Genomic DNA, 15,016 nt, shown 5'->3' on the forward strand with positions numbered 1-15,016 from the left:
TTCTTTCTCTGGTTGTTTATTTTTCAGGCAGACGCCATTTGAACAATAGTTTCTAACTGTGACTTATCTGGAATAATCGTACTACCTTTTAAATGTAGTGTAAAGAAGCAAAATATCTTGTGTCAACTCTTTTTTGGGGTGGTGGGAACTAAAGCCAGAGCCTCATGCATTCTGGATAAGCAACTGAACTATAGACCTAGCCCTCCATTTAATATATATATACATATATACACATCTTAAGAGTGACTTAGCATATTGCTTTCTTATCTAAAATCTCCTGTGATATTTATGATCCCATTTTCTTAGAGGTGACACTATTGGCAACATTAGCTGAACGGCCCTCACGAAGCTGATTGTGTATTGTGAAGTGTGGAATGTAGAAGTACCCTGTGACCCAACTTCTCTACTAGAGATGCACATCCAGTGAGTTAGTGATGGGCACGGGAATAATGGACCCTGGAGAAAAAAAAGTCTTGTGCTGATCAGCTGAAATGCATCACTGTAATCACACACTTAAATGTTTTCCTTATGACAGGCGTTTGCACACCATGGCTTCTCTAAGGCCGTGTCTGCATAAGGTGAGTTAGGTACAAGGATCTGGGTAAACAGATACGTCTTTGTAAATACTGATGAACAAGATTCCACGTTAAAGAAGACAGAGATAATCAAATGCTTCCCTTGTCAAAAACACTTAAAATAAGGCAGGTTCTACTTAATTCTGGGAAATACAGGAAACAGTGTGCTTATTGTTTAGTGTCTCTGTTTTTAGGTCTAGTCTCTAGCCATGATTAGAAAAGTCCCCTAGTCTAACTAGTGAACCACTGAAATAGAGAAAACACATTTATTAAAATGTTATGCAACATTGGCAAATTTTAAAATTCTGCCCATCTCCTGAGACCACTGCAGCACTCTAGAGTACCTGGTACCCATGCTCTCAACTCCTCATGGCCCTGTCACAGCTCCCTGCACATACTGGATGCTATCGTGGGATTGTTTACAGAAGGTGAAGGAGAGACTCAGTAATTGTAAAGTCAATGACTAAAAAGAAATCAGTTATTTTATCACTAATTAATAATATAATTTCATCAATGGTGTAACACTTCTGGAATGAATCCCAAGTCCCTTTCTTGAGCCTTTATTAATCTGACTTCCTCATTTGGCTTAGTTTCCTCATTTATTGAATGGGAATAGAAGTGACAAGCAAACTGTGGTAAACTGTGTGCAGGTCTGCCATGATTCCCCTCAGTTCATCCTGCCCATGTCTCTACATGCTGTGGAATTTTCTTGCCTGGCCATTTGCTTCAGCAACTAACAGTGCCCATATTTGTGGTCAAGATCTTCCCTTGATATTCATTTAACAATTCTAGGGAATGTCATCTAGTCTTGGAGACTGAGTGACATTGTCAATAAGGCCTAAACATGTGGTTTATCCCTTATCTACGTTGATGCTAAAAGACGCTCTGTGGTCAGGCTGTTCCCCGTGAGCGCCCTTCACCCTTGGGTCTTTAGCTGCTGTGCAGAGGCTGAGCTGCACTAGGGAAACAAGCAGCATTTGAGGACCACACTGGGCATTACAGATGCTAGATCTAGGTAAGTAGCAAGTAGGGAATTCAGACAGAACAATCAAGATGCTCATTTCCCAGGAGAAATGTGGTTTGGCGACAAGGATGACCAGAGTTAGAGACTGGTGGTTTGAATGAGATGTCCCCAATAAGTCTTGGGCACATGAATACTTGATCCCCAGTTGTCTGTGGAGAATAAGCAGGTAAGACCTTGATGGACGAAGTATGTCGCTGGAGGAAGGCTTTAGGTTTCAGAGGCCTCATACGCTTTTGAATTAGTGCTCTTTGTCTCCCCTGGTGGTTTGAGATGTAGACTCTCAGCTGTTCCTGTTGCTTCCTGATTTAGCTCTGCCATCTGGAGTCTAACCCTCTAGAACCATAAGCCTCAGATACACTCACCTGTAAGTTGCCTTGGCCATGGTATTTTATCACAGTAGAAAAGTAACTGAAGCAGGGACAGAATGTCTCCAACGCTCGAACAGAAAGAGGGTGAATAGGGGATGCTGTCCAGCTTTGGAGCCCATGACCAAGTGCTTTTTTGTTTAGGTATAAATAGTATAGTCTTGGTTTTCTAGGCCTGATGCTTTTCCTTGAGCTTCTTAGAGCCTTCTGACAAATCCCTCATCCCCATGCCCAAACCCATTTCCTCCAACATTCTTTAGTCTCTTGGTTAAGCTTTGCTACTGGGACACTACCCTGTTTGCTCCTCTTTGACACTGGCACATCAGTCACCTCACTTAAGTCTGCAACTCTCCTTAGCTCTCCTGACCCTTTGCTAGCTTCTCTGGAGGAGAGGGTCTACTTCCTGTCAGACTGATTTGTATGTGTCTTGTCAGGCTTATTATCTGCAAGCCCCAAGAAGACTGTCTCCTTTTTGTATACTACTTGAAGTTACAGACATACTGTCTCACAATGGTGGGGCAGTAAATAGTCACTGTGTTAAATTTCATGGTAATTAACAATTTCCAGGAACACATAATCATGAGTTCCTTTACTTTCTAGTTGTTAAATACAGTCACAGTTATGTGATACAAATACACAGTGGTTTCTCTACTGAGAGCTACTGGCTTCAGGTGGACTTCCCTGTCTTCTTGGGCACTGAACCATTGTCTAAAGGAACCATCATGCATCTCTGCAGTAAGTACCACTGCTACATCTCTCTCTGCAAGCCCCATCCCACAGTGGGGAGCTGAGGCCCTTTACCATCGCTTCATGGCTTCAGTTTGCAGCGTAGTCCCCTATATTTCCTACTGTATCATGTCCCTGTGTTCAGCTTGTGGTTTCTCCTGTGTCACCCACCCTTAGGCTGCTGTCTCTGAGTCATTTCAGTTAGGTTTCCTCCCAGGGACACAGTTCCTTTTCCACATCCTTCCGCGTTCAGCCCTCTTGGCTCTCTGGCCACTGCCGAGATGGCCCTCATCGTCCTGTGCTCCTACCCTCTACTCAAGCCTCTCCTGAGCACTCATGTTCAGAACTGCTGTCAATTCAGATCTCAGACTTCAAATGTGGCATTGCAATCTGGTTGACAGCCAGGTCTTTAAATTGCTTCTGCATTTCTCCAGCTCTGCTCAAGACTGCTTGGCTTTTCTTATGCCAGCACTACAAATATATGCACAGGCTTCCCCAAGCCAGGGGCCAGCCTGGGGTAGGAAGAATCTTCCTCTCTGGAAAGAGACCAAGCCCTTAAGATTCTCAGTTTGGATGGATGGAACACTAATTTAACTTGGGTCACAAGCAAAATGAGGTCAGTCTTGGAACAAGCAGAAGCATGTAAAGTAATACTACGGCACAAAAACGTGCCTGGTCTCACCAACCCTCAGATACTTAGCAAATGGCAAGAACAGAAACACAACAGTGTAATATCAAATCACACTGATAATCACACCAAGTCACTCAACAGGAAAAAGGACATACATACTTGTCCCACTGGTGAAAACTCAGACTCCTAACACTCACCTGGAAGGTGGATGGCTACACACTGCAGGACCAGCTATGGTGAGGCTGGGCTTTAGCTGAACATTTAGTAATGACTGCAGGCATGAAAATTTATTATCATCAAAAACATTTGTGAGCTGGGCAGTGGTGGCGCACACCTTTAATCTCAGCACTTGGGAGGCAGAGACAGGCGGATTTCTGAGTTCGAGGCTAGCCTGGTCTACAGAGTGAGTTCCAGGACAGCCAGGGCTATACAGAGAAACCCTTTCTCGAAGAACCAAAAAAAAAAAAAAAAAAAAAAAAAAAAAAAAAAAAAAAAAAAAAAAAAAAAAAAAAACAAAAAACCAAAACCAAAACCAAAACCAACCAACCAAACAAACAAAAAAACCCAAACCATTTATGATTTATAATTAACAGCATTAATCAGGAACCAATAGTTTGGGCCTAATTATGAACAAGGAACTCTGCACCCAGTTGTGGGAGATGCTCTGGCTTGGGGTGGCAGGGACCCTTTCCCGGCTTCGTTCCTAATACAAAGGTACTAGCAGGGTATGGTTGTGAGACTGGGATTCTGTGATCCTAATGTCCTAGGGGCACAGAAGGTTAGTGTCCATCGGTCTGGGCCACCTGAGTTGGCAGCCTAGGAAGGAGGCACATGTTGGTGGGGTCTGGTTGCAAAGTGTAGAAAAGAGGCTCTGGTGCCATAGTTAGCACTCTTGCAAATATAATAAAATATTTCTTCCCTCCACCCAGGAAGCACACACAGAGTAACATAAATCATTGCTACTTTGGAATAAACAGTCGTGCTCTCTGGGTGTAGAGCCAACCGGCAGTTTGAAGGACTGGGTTAACCGGACATAGGGAAATTTCTGATTAATTGGACAATTACTTCAAATTCTGATTGAGCCAAGGCAATGTTAGAGAGACATCCTAACCAGCTGGGAATACGTTTAATAGCCGGAGGCTTAAGCTTATAAGTGTTAAACTAACCTGGGACTGGGAGCCCAGTTTTTATAGTCTCATATTCCTAAATGTTTAGGGACTGTAACTATTTTTTAAAGCCAAACTCACTCAAAATTATTTTGGTTTTGAACAAGTATGGCAAAACTGTTTGCCACTCTCATGAAATAAGTTTAGGATCCAAGAATATGGGAAAACAAAAAATGTAGGGATCAGTGGTGAATGATCAGATCCCTGCTCTTTCCTGAGAGTCTAGGTGTACAGCCTCACCTGGTGGGGGCGTGCTTCTGTTCTTCCTCTTCATCTGTGTCACTGCTGATGGTGATGACACTGACTGTGGGGCTCGGGGTGTCGGGGATGACAATCGTCTGCCGCTGTCGCTCCCGGGTGGTGCTGGAGGCCACATCACCCCACCCACAGGTGACTGAGGTGCTGCAAGCTGGGCTGCTGTGTACCATGGCACACCGTGGGGGAGTGTTCTCCTTGACACGCTTGGATCGCTGAGGAGAGCTGATAGCCTGTGAAGAGGTCACCTCACAGGTGGAGACATTTCTGTAATGACAAACAACATATATTTACAAGGAAGGTCTGGCCCTAAATCTCCATCTAAGAGGTCTAACTTTAAAAAAAAACAGTTACATCTCCACAGGAAAAAACCTGAAGCCCATGCCAGTTGACCTCCCTCTGTGACAGGAAAATATAGTGATTCTAGAAGCCTTCATTCAGGACTGAGGTTAGGACCTCAGCTGGGCCTTCCCTGGGCTCTGGTTTGGGTCCATATACCTGTTTTTTAGAACTGGTCTTCTAGGGACAACTGTCCTGATCAGGATTTTAGCTGTCAGATCCAACACAGCTACATAAGACAGTCTTCAAGATTAAAGCCCAGCCTTTGGCTTCACTAGTCCTCCCTGAATGGTACTTGAATCTTGTTTTAGTAGTGGTGAGAATTTCCTTCCTAATGGTTGGTTTATTATTTAATTACTGGCCCCTGCTTCTTCTGTTCTGGGATTGAATTAGATAGTCTAGTATGGAGCCACTGCTACCTTAAGACACTTGTGAGAGTTTCTAGAATAACCTCAGTTTTGTGTGTATGTGTGTGTGTGTGTATATGTGTGTATGTGTGTGTACCCTAGAAGTCAGCCTCATGTGTATGTTCCTTAAGAGCTGTTCATCTTGTTTTTTGAGATAAGACTGTTCCCTGACTGGAGCACACTGATTTAGCTGGTTGCCCAAGTTTCCCAGGATCTGCTTGTCTCAACCTTAGCACTCGACTACAGGTGTATACTGCCATGCTTAGCTTTTTTATGTGGGTTCTAGTGACTAAACTTAAGTCTTTATGCTTGTGTGGAAAGCATTTACAGAAGGAGTGATCTCCACAGCTTCTTGGCTCAGCTTCCCCTTTCTCTTCTGGAAAAGCAATAGCTATTCAGATTTGGGAATGTATAATGGAAAACAAAACAAAGAAAAACAAAACCTTTTTTTTTTTTTATCTTAACCTGAGTCTCATGGGGAGGCTTATCAATTAAATTTGTATTGCAATAAAAAATTGAGACAAATGCAAGAGGAAGAAGGTATGCTTAAAAAGGGAATTTTAAAAATATGGATAAGCCAAATCTGAGTATTGTAGCATATATAGTTTAACTCTTTTAAAATTAATGATTAGCTTCGGATTTCCTCACTCTTCCATGTGTCTGAGTGTCTTGCCTGCATGTATGTGCACCCTGTGCCATAGGAGATTAGGAAGAAGCCATCAGGTCCCCTGGGACTAGAGTTACAGATGATTTATGAGCTACCATGGGGGTTTGGGAACCAAACCTGGGTCCTCTAGAAGAGAAGTCAGTGCTCTTAGCCAGTGGGCTATCTCTCTAGCTCACCAAAAGAACTTTTAATTTGGACTGATTGACCTGAAATTCTATATTAAGTTCTGGTAACTTTAAGGAACTATTATCTTCTTTTCTTCCCATCCAACCCTTTGCTGATTGTGGTAAGTTTGGTCTTTACCCATTCGGTAAAGACCAAAGTCAAGAGAGAATAAACCTTGGGCTCTGCTATGTCTTTTAAGTAAAGAGGTCGAAGTAAGATAAACACAACTTAGTAAAAGTGAACTTGATTTTGTACATAGCTACTCTGGTAAACTCCTCTGGAGCTGGTAGCAAGATTTTCCAGTAAGATCATTCCCTTTTGTATCTGTTATGGTGTGTTACTGTTACAGTGTTTACAGTTCCAGCACTTACAATATGTCCACTTGGCACTGTTAAAGAAAAAGCACATCTCCTGCATTACTACACAGGGAAAGTCTTGTATGCTTTCTCATAATTTTGCTGGGGACTGGTCTTAAAAAGAAGCAAATATATCATATGTGGTGGTGCACACCTTTAATCCAGCACTCAGGAGGCAGAGGCAGGTGGTTCTATGTGAATTTGAAGCCAGGACTCTTCTAAATAGTGAGTTCTAGGCCATCTAGGGCTACAAAGTGAGACCCTGTCTCAAAAACAATAATAAAAACAGAAAGAAGGCAGGAGATGATTTGCACTGTGACTCTATGGATTTTGCCCTGCACATACAGTGGACACATGAAGCAGCTGGGTGGTAAGAAGACAGGGAGGGAACTGCTGAATTGGTAGCAGGGCCAAGAATCCTGACTATACCCTACTCAGTAGTGTGGCCACAAGAATGCTAAGCTCAGCTCTGCCTGATGTAGCATAGAAACCAAGGCAGTGGCTTCTGTTGTCTCTCAGCGACATTTGTATGTTGTCACACGGCTGCCACACAAAAGCATTCTGGGAAGCTGCCACTGATGTAAGCAGAATTTTCTTGTTTTATCAGAAATACCCTCACAAGGAAGTACGAAGAGGAGAGTTAGGCCTTGAATTAATTTTTGAATAAGAATGAAAGAAGATGGGCTGGAGAGATGGCTCAGCAGTTAAGAGCACTAGTTGCTCTTCCAGAGGTCCTGAGTTCAATTCCCAGCAACCACATGGTGGCTCACAACCATCTGTAATGGGATCAGATGTCCTCTTCTGGTGTGTCTGAAGACAGCAACAGTGTATTCATAGAGATAAAATAAGTAAATAACTCTTAAAAAAAAAAGAATGAAAGAAGGCAGATCTAACTCTGGCACTTGGAAGGAAAAAAATCACTAGTGTGATGGATAAACTTGACACACCTGAGAAGAGGAAGCATGAGCTTGGGAGCAAGCCAGAAAGCAGCTGTTTATCCATGGTCTCCGCTTCAGTTTCTGCCTTGGATTTCCTGGCTAATGGACTATAACCTGTATGATGAAATAAACTCTTTCCTTCCCAAGTTGTTTTTGGTCAGAGTATTTTTTAATCACAGAAACAGAAAAGGACATTAGAACAACTAGGAATGTGTTGTACCCAATTTCTCTTGTTCAATCTCTTCCAAACAAATAAATATGTGCATCTAAATCACATGCTGTGGGAGCAATTCTGCATTTGCATGATCTAAATCTATTTGACCAGCTATAGGTTGTGGATTTTGTTGTTATTGTTGTTTAGAGTGAAGCCTAGAAACCTCTTTTTTTTTAAAAAAAGTTAGGTTTATTGAACTATATAGTTGATACTATATACACTAAAATTTTCCCTTCTGATGTGTTTGATGAGTTACTATATAGTTACAAACTCCACCCATACTCCAATAAGGACTCTTACCACATTCCCTGATGCATGTTCCCAGGAACTGTCTTCTTCATGGCCAGTCCCTGGCCATGAAGCAATTAGCCAAATGTGTTCATATGAGAGCAATTCCATAGTTCCATAACCTAGATCTATCTCAATAGCTATAGAACTTATTTTTAAGTTAATGAGTTATGTTTCTGACCTGATATTTCAATAAAATATATTTTCTAGTGATTTTTAAAAAGATATCTTGATAATTTGTAATCAAATGGAAGCTTCAGAGGCCTGCTGTTTCTAGAAAAGATGACAGAGACTGTGTGGCCAAATTTAGGCAGGACTTTGAGCCTTTTCATAGGTTCAACTGTGTACTTCTTTATAAAATCTAGTTTTAGCTAAGAGCCTTTCTAATTCATTTTAGCTAGAGGACATGCTCCCATCTCTTGATATCCAGAATACTAGACCTAATGTCTGATCAGACTTCTCCTCTCCACTGTCCTTAGATAGTGGCTAATCACCTTCAGAGAATCCTGTTAGGATTGTTTAGCTACAATCCCCCAGTTTCTGTTGTCTCCTATTTGTTATTTTCCCTACATGACCTAGACACTACTCCCTGGGGACAAATTTTCAATGCCCATGCTTTGTGTAGAGCTGAGCCCACTCTTTTTCCTCCACTGCAGCATCTTTGTATCCATCTCTGTGGTCTCAAATAAAACCTTCCTCACTGTGCTTTACTACTTTTTCTTTGACAAAAACGAATGAAACACTCAAGACATTAGGTACACCATGACTCTAGACCTCCACCTTAGAGTGCCAGAGGGATAGGCACTAGGAAGAGTCAAGAGGCAGGGCTACATTTGCACAGAGCCCAGAGAGAGTGCTTTTAGCAAATTCCAGAGTGTTCCATGTGCTGTCAGATATTCCCAGCTCTTGTAGGAAGAGCTGCTCCCTGCACCATGCCAGGGCAGTGCATGGGCAAGCTCTACTTCCAAGCTGTGCTTAGCATTTCAGTCTTCTGGTGTTTCTTGCTGGCTCTCATCACCTACCTCACAGATGACTGGTGCTGCTTACTCTTCCTGGAGGAGGTGGTGCTGGTTGGTTGTTGCCTCATTACGTGGGCTACACCCACATTCAAGGGCTGGGCAGCTGGAAGGGTCACATGACCAGTCAAGAGTGCAGGCTGCTGCATGATGGGATTGTAATGACTTCCATGAGCATGCGTGTTCCTGAAAAAGGGAACATAGGCCCCTTAGTGGTTTATAGAACTGAACTCTGATGAAGCCTCTTCCACAGAACTGTAGAATGGAAGGCCTGTGCTGAAGTAGGAGGACTGGTTGATGAGTTAGAACCAAGACTTTCAAGGGGAAAGAATCTCAAGTGTGTAGAGTCAGTTTTTAAGCTCTACAGATATGGGGTAAGCCGCCTCTGACCTGTCACATCCCTGAACAGTGATTATGCTCAACAATAACACATACCTTTTGTTTTAGAATTTACAAAGCAACTTCAATGGGTTCTTTTATTCTGCTTTGTGAGGTAGGTAGGATATCTTAGATACACCATTTTATTAATGAGGAAATTGTAGTTAATGTGAAAAAACAAACTTTGGCGACTGGGAGCCATATGTTTCTGGCATTAGGAATCATTAACGTTCTTTTGAATTCCCTCAGTAGCTAACACAATGCTGAGGCATGTAGCAGCTGATCAGTTAATTACACGCTTGCTGAATGAACAATTAGATTAACTGAAGGGTGACTAGACTTGTATAGAGTTTGTATGAAATCAAAGTTAATAACAGTCATGCATATGCTCATAGAAATATGCAGGCAGCTGGCACCCTGGAAATGGGTTACGCTTTAAAGTCTTACTATCCAGGTTGGATGGCTCTTAAAAAAAATGCCTTGTTTTCCCATAGAAATGTTTAAGGTGGCGATTAATTCAAAGATCTGTCGGTAAAAGCCCATTTAACATGCAATAAAATTAAAAGCTAAAGAAGTATTTATTTGAACTGTAAAAAACAAATTATCAGATTCCATCTTTGTAACTTGAAAGGATAAATAGGAGAAGACAAACATTTCATAGTGATTTTGTTGGTCTTTGAGACATGTGTATGGCCTTCTGAAAGGAGCGTGGTGCTGACTTTCTGTTCTTTTTTTCCCCACAGACGGGCCCTTTTCCTTGGAAATGAGGGCAGTACTGGTGCTCTTTTGTTTTCTAGTCAAGGTTATGGATGCTCTTTGACCCACAATGAGATGCAGAGACTGGGAGGATGTGGAGATGGAAGAGAGGCAGAAGAAGGCAGAACAGAAAAGATGCATGGACAGGGGCATAAATACTGCTGAGATGAAGAGAGCTCTAACTGCCAAAGACAAAGGAAAATGTGCTGTGGCGGGGTTTCTCGGGAGGTGGGGTGGGGTGGGGTGGGTGGGGATGAGGGGACACAACAGTCGGTCACAGCTTTATACTTGGCTGCTACTCCTAGTGAGCTTGAGGAAGAAAGGCAGTCCTGGAGTGTGAGCTGTCATGATTGGGTGAAGGGAGGATGCGCCAAGCTTATCCTGCTATGTCCATGCTGCACTGCATGGTAAAGACAGGCCAAGTGCTTTCTGTTCCATTTTAATTGGCAACTCTCTATCCCCTATCCCACAATCCTGTGAGGGAAACATCATGGCCCCACTTTATTGAAAAACAAACTGAGGCCATAAAAGTTAAATAACCTGCCTCAGGTCTTGCATAGTCAGACTGGAAACCAGTTTTGCCTGGTTTGAAACTGCTTCCACTGAATGCAGAGCGCAGCTCTGGGAACAACCATGGATTTTCCTCCTGTTACTAGTCAGAAAGTAGTTTTACATGGAGATGGAGAAAGCTGTACTAGACACCTAATTCAGAGAACTATCTAGCCACTTGCCTACCTTTTCCTGAGAATGAGTTATTTAGTTATTTAGATAGAGTTTCACTATATAACTCAGACTGGCCTCAAACTTGGGATCCTTCTACCTCAGCCAATGTGTCGAGATCTCAGATATATACTGCCACACTGAACCCAAGAACTCTATATTCCAAAAAGGAACTAGGGCGGCTCTCAGGGTGGTGAGCAGACTGTCAGAAGGTAGCAGGGAGCACTTTCTGCAGAAGTACATCCCACAGGGGTCACAGAGCTGGGGACAGTAGGAGAGCTGTCATCTGGCTCTGTACTGGTCAAGGAGGCCATTGTGACAGTGTTGGGATGAGGGCCAGAGGAAAAACAACAAGTGCCTATGAAATCAGCAGAGCAGGTGTCTACAAGGAAGCTGGTGAGGTGCATGGGCAGTTTTGGAGACAGATGCAGGGTGCTGCCAGGTGGTGGCTGGAGTCCCTGGGGTCTGTGGAGGTGAACTCTCATCCATAAGACAGGCTGTTAACTGAAAAGGCACACTTAATAAACATGCCAGAGCTCATCCTTCCAAATACATCGTATCTGTTAAGCTTTCTCTGGGGAGCTCAGATACCTATGTCTCAAGACTTCATGAGAACACTTTCTAGAGTTGCTTAGGGCTCTAGGGACTCTCTTCTGAATTCTGTCTCTCTCTTCTAGTGACAAATGTTTACTTTCTGAAAGGATCTTAATTCTGAGAAAACTTCCGGGTTTTGTGAATTACACTGGTGTTTAAAAGATGTAACTGAGTTTTGGGTAGAAAATGACGGGTAATTGTAACTTAATCAAACTGAATTTTGGGTGTCTTGGTATACTGTTTAAACCACCTCCCATTACACAGTAGCCATAGCCCACATGTTCTCTGTCAGGGGTGTGCTGTAGCATTTTCTCTGTCCAATCACATTAGGGCAGTGACAGGCCTGTGATTGGACAGGAATAGAGAGGTGGAGCTAGAGTTTGAGGAGGAAAAAGGTCAGAGGAGCAGGAGGGAGGCCGTCATCATGGAGACAGACGATGAGGATGAGCCAGACCCCACGAGTTTATACAACCAAAGGCTTCTTACAAAATAGATTGGGTTAGAATATTGTCTTTATTATTCGTTCTGAAATTATTGTATTGGCATCTTGTAAATTGTGATTTTATTATTATATAAATCTGGTTGATATTAAGGCCCTAAGAGTCATGCTTTCGAAAAACCAAAAACCAAACCAAACCAAAACAAAACAGAGTCATGCTTTACTTACCAGGTCTTAGGCGCTATTTAGATAAATGATTGTGGAGGTATGTAAAGAGTTGCATGAGAGGGAGATATAGCTTGCTGGGAGAAAATAACAAAAACTCGCAGGAACTTAGTATTGAGGCCATATGGTATCAGCACAAGAACATGGCCCGGCGGGAAAGTGAGTTTGCCGGGTGGATTCATTTTTTAAATTCTCAAAACAGTGGTGAACATAACTCTCATCCCAGAAACACTGCTTGACCCAGAAGGATTTACTGTACCTCCAGTCAGCCAGTTGCTGAGTGCCTGCCATGGTCTCAGGGATCACAGCTGCATGCTGTACAGATGTGTGGGTGGCCACACCAGTCAGCTGCTGCCACGCTGGAGGAAGTAGGATCTGCTGGGCCCCACCTGGCCAGGCCTGCTGTAAGACAGAGGATATGCACAGCCATCACATTTTGTTAATCACTTAATTGGTTTTCTTGAGTCCAGAACTTAATCCATGTGGGGGCTGTGCTGGATCTCATGATGGGTGTGAAAGTGTAGACTGGTTTGGCCTCAAAAAATGTAAGGGAGACAACAAATGGGTAGGTATAGGGCTACAGAACAATCTGGAAGGAATTAGGTCATCTTAAAGATGGTTTCTTTATGAATTTTTTCTATTATGCTTGAAGCTCTCTAAAAATCCACCCATTCACTTGTCCTATAAACTATCTGCAAAAGACTGAGCAAACTGAACTGGGTCAGATGAGGAAAGCCTTCTATCAAGTGTCCTAGATTTGATACTTGACTTGTTTGTTTGTTTTTTGAGACAGGGTTTCTCTGTGTAGCCCTGGCTGTCTTGGAACTCACTCTGTAGACCAGGCTGGCCTCGAACTTAGAGATTCAGTTCTTTTGTTTATCAATTACCATATAGAGTTTTATCTTCTGGATTTGATTCTCACTTTTTACAACTCAGAAACTATGTAGTGCTGGCATACATGTGAGAGAAAGTGGTAATGAACTTGGTTGTGACTTTCAGCTTAAATGACAAATAACTTCAATTCTGTAAGGCCGAGACAAGAAAGAGACTAGGAGGGACTCATTGCTTTTACCTCACAATATGAAGACCTTTTATGCTTTCTTCCTTTAATAGACTAATTAGTGGACATGCATATGTGCAGAGAGCTTTAAATTCTCTGTGCCTCCATCTCTTCTCTGCTTGTTTTGGTCATTAAATGATTCTCATTGAACACAGCTGACCAATGGTGGACATACAAAGGTCCACCACGAAATGCTTCTTGGTAGGTAAATGGGTTTGAGCTCTTAGTTATACTTTTCTCTGTCCATGAAGCCAGACATAACTAACATCTATCTAACATTTTCTAACTCAGGGCTCCAATGATTGGGCATGTGTTTAATATGTATGTTTTGACTCCTGTATAAATAAACAATTCTATAAAGGACTACACTTTAAGTCAAGACTTACCAAGCATAATGCTTATAAAAATGCATATTTCAGATCTGCCCCATTTCCAAGTTCATCATTCTCAGGGTATCAGTGTGGCCTGTGAAATCTCATACACATTTTGATATTGCTTGTTTGCTTACTGATCTGTTGTGATATAGGCAGAAAGCCCAGAGACCACTGATCATACCATAAATATTTAATGCCATCTGACAAAATGAGAGTATTAAGTCTGTAAGTTTATTACTAATAGCAAATTGTATTTCAACTTTACTGAGTTCATTGAAGGGAAATATAATCTAACTAATAAAACCACTGTAAATTCAGATAAATGAGCTAGGTCCAATGAATGGTGCACACCTTTAATCTCAGCACTTAGGAGGCAGAAACAGGTGGTTTTCTGTAAGTTCAAGACCAGCTTGGTCTACATAGCAAGTTGTAGGCTAGCCAGGGTTCATGGTTAGAGTCTGTATATAACAATTTCAGTTAAGATTGTTACTGCTTAGTGATTTGGAATTCATTTCCAATTCTATCAAAAGTATGTGTCTAGAAAATATCTAATAAAAAAAAAAGACATCTAAAAAAAGTATGTGTCTTGGCTAATGTCATTAAAAAAATTTATGTTGATACTAAGATAAGGTCATCTTTTTTTTTCTCCTCTATTTTCCTGAATATTAGCATTTTACCTCAAGGCTATGAGAAAAAAAAACACCTTTTTTCAAAAAAACAAAACAAAACTTTTACTTACTGTGAAAGTGATGCTTACAAATACAATCAGCTCATTCAGATGATAGTGCACCAAGCATCTATAATTTATTACTACTACTAGGAGATAACCAAAATCTCAAAAGTTGTCTCCAGAAGCTCTACATGTTTCCATGCATTCACACATCAAACGTACATTCACAATAATAATATTTGTAAAAGAAATATTAGTTTCCTTCCTAGTAGTAGCACTAGGACCTCTGGAAGGGCAGCCAGTGCTTTTACCTGCTGAGCCATCTTTCTGGCCCTAGCCTTTAGTAACCTTTAGAGGATCTTCCATCTAATGTGGAAGAGATTAAAGCAAAAATAAAATGAAACTCACATGAAATAAAAGCAAGATCTATAATGGTCCATAATTAAGATCCATAGAGTTAAAAAATATGCATTTTACTTCATATAGATATGTACATATGGAGAAAGATAAGGAGCTACGAGAAATGAAGAATTCAAAAAGACAGTTAAAAAAAGTGAAATAAATTTCTCAAGAAGCAGTGTAGACAGAACACACACATACACACATACACACACACACACACACACACACACACACACACACACACACACGGACAGAGGGAGGGAGGG

At 41.8% G+C, this 15,016-nt stretch overlaps 1 protein-coding gene across 4 annotated transcripts in view; it reads right to left on the bottom strand.

Moving 5' to 3' along the window:
- The window catches only part of Hipk2 (homeodomain interacting protein kinase 2), a 183,492-nt gene that overhangs the window by 16,428 nt on the left and 152,048 nt on the right, over positions 1-15,016 (bottom strand). For 2 of the 4 annotated variants that reach the window (XM_031381606.1, XM_031381604.1), the window contains exons 10-12: positions 12,504-12,643; positions 9,139-9,318; positions 4,728-5,009 (exon numbers count right to left, since the gene is read on the bottom strand). In XM_031381606.1, coding sequence (XP_031237466.1) covers positions 4,728-5,009; positions 9,139-9,318; positions 12,504-12,643 — 602 coding nt within the window. Of the gene's footprint in view, positions 1-4,727; positions 5,010-9,138; positions 9,319-12,503; positions 12,647-15,016 lie in introns of all 4 variants that reach the window. The other 2 variants (XM_031381605.1, XM_031381603.1) reach the window with 1 other exon arrangement.

Source organism: Mastomys coucha, unplaced genomic scaffold (genome assembly GCF_008632895.1).
Source record: "Mastomys coucha isolate ucsf_1 unplaced genomic scaffold, UCSF_Mcou_1 pScaffold20, whole genome shotgun sequence".
NCBI lineage: Eukaryota > Metazoa > Chordata > Mammalia > Rodentia > Muridae > Mastomys > Mastomys coucha.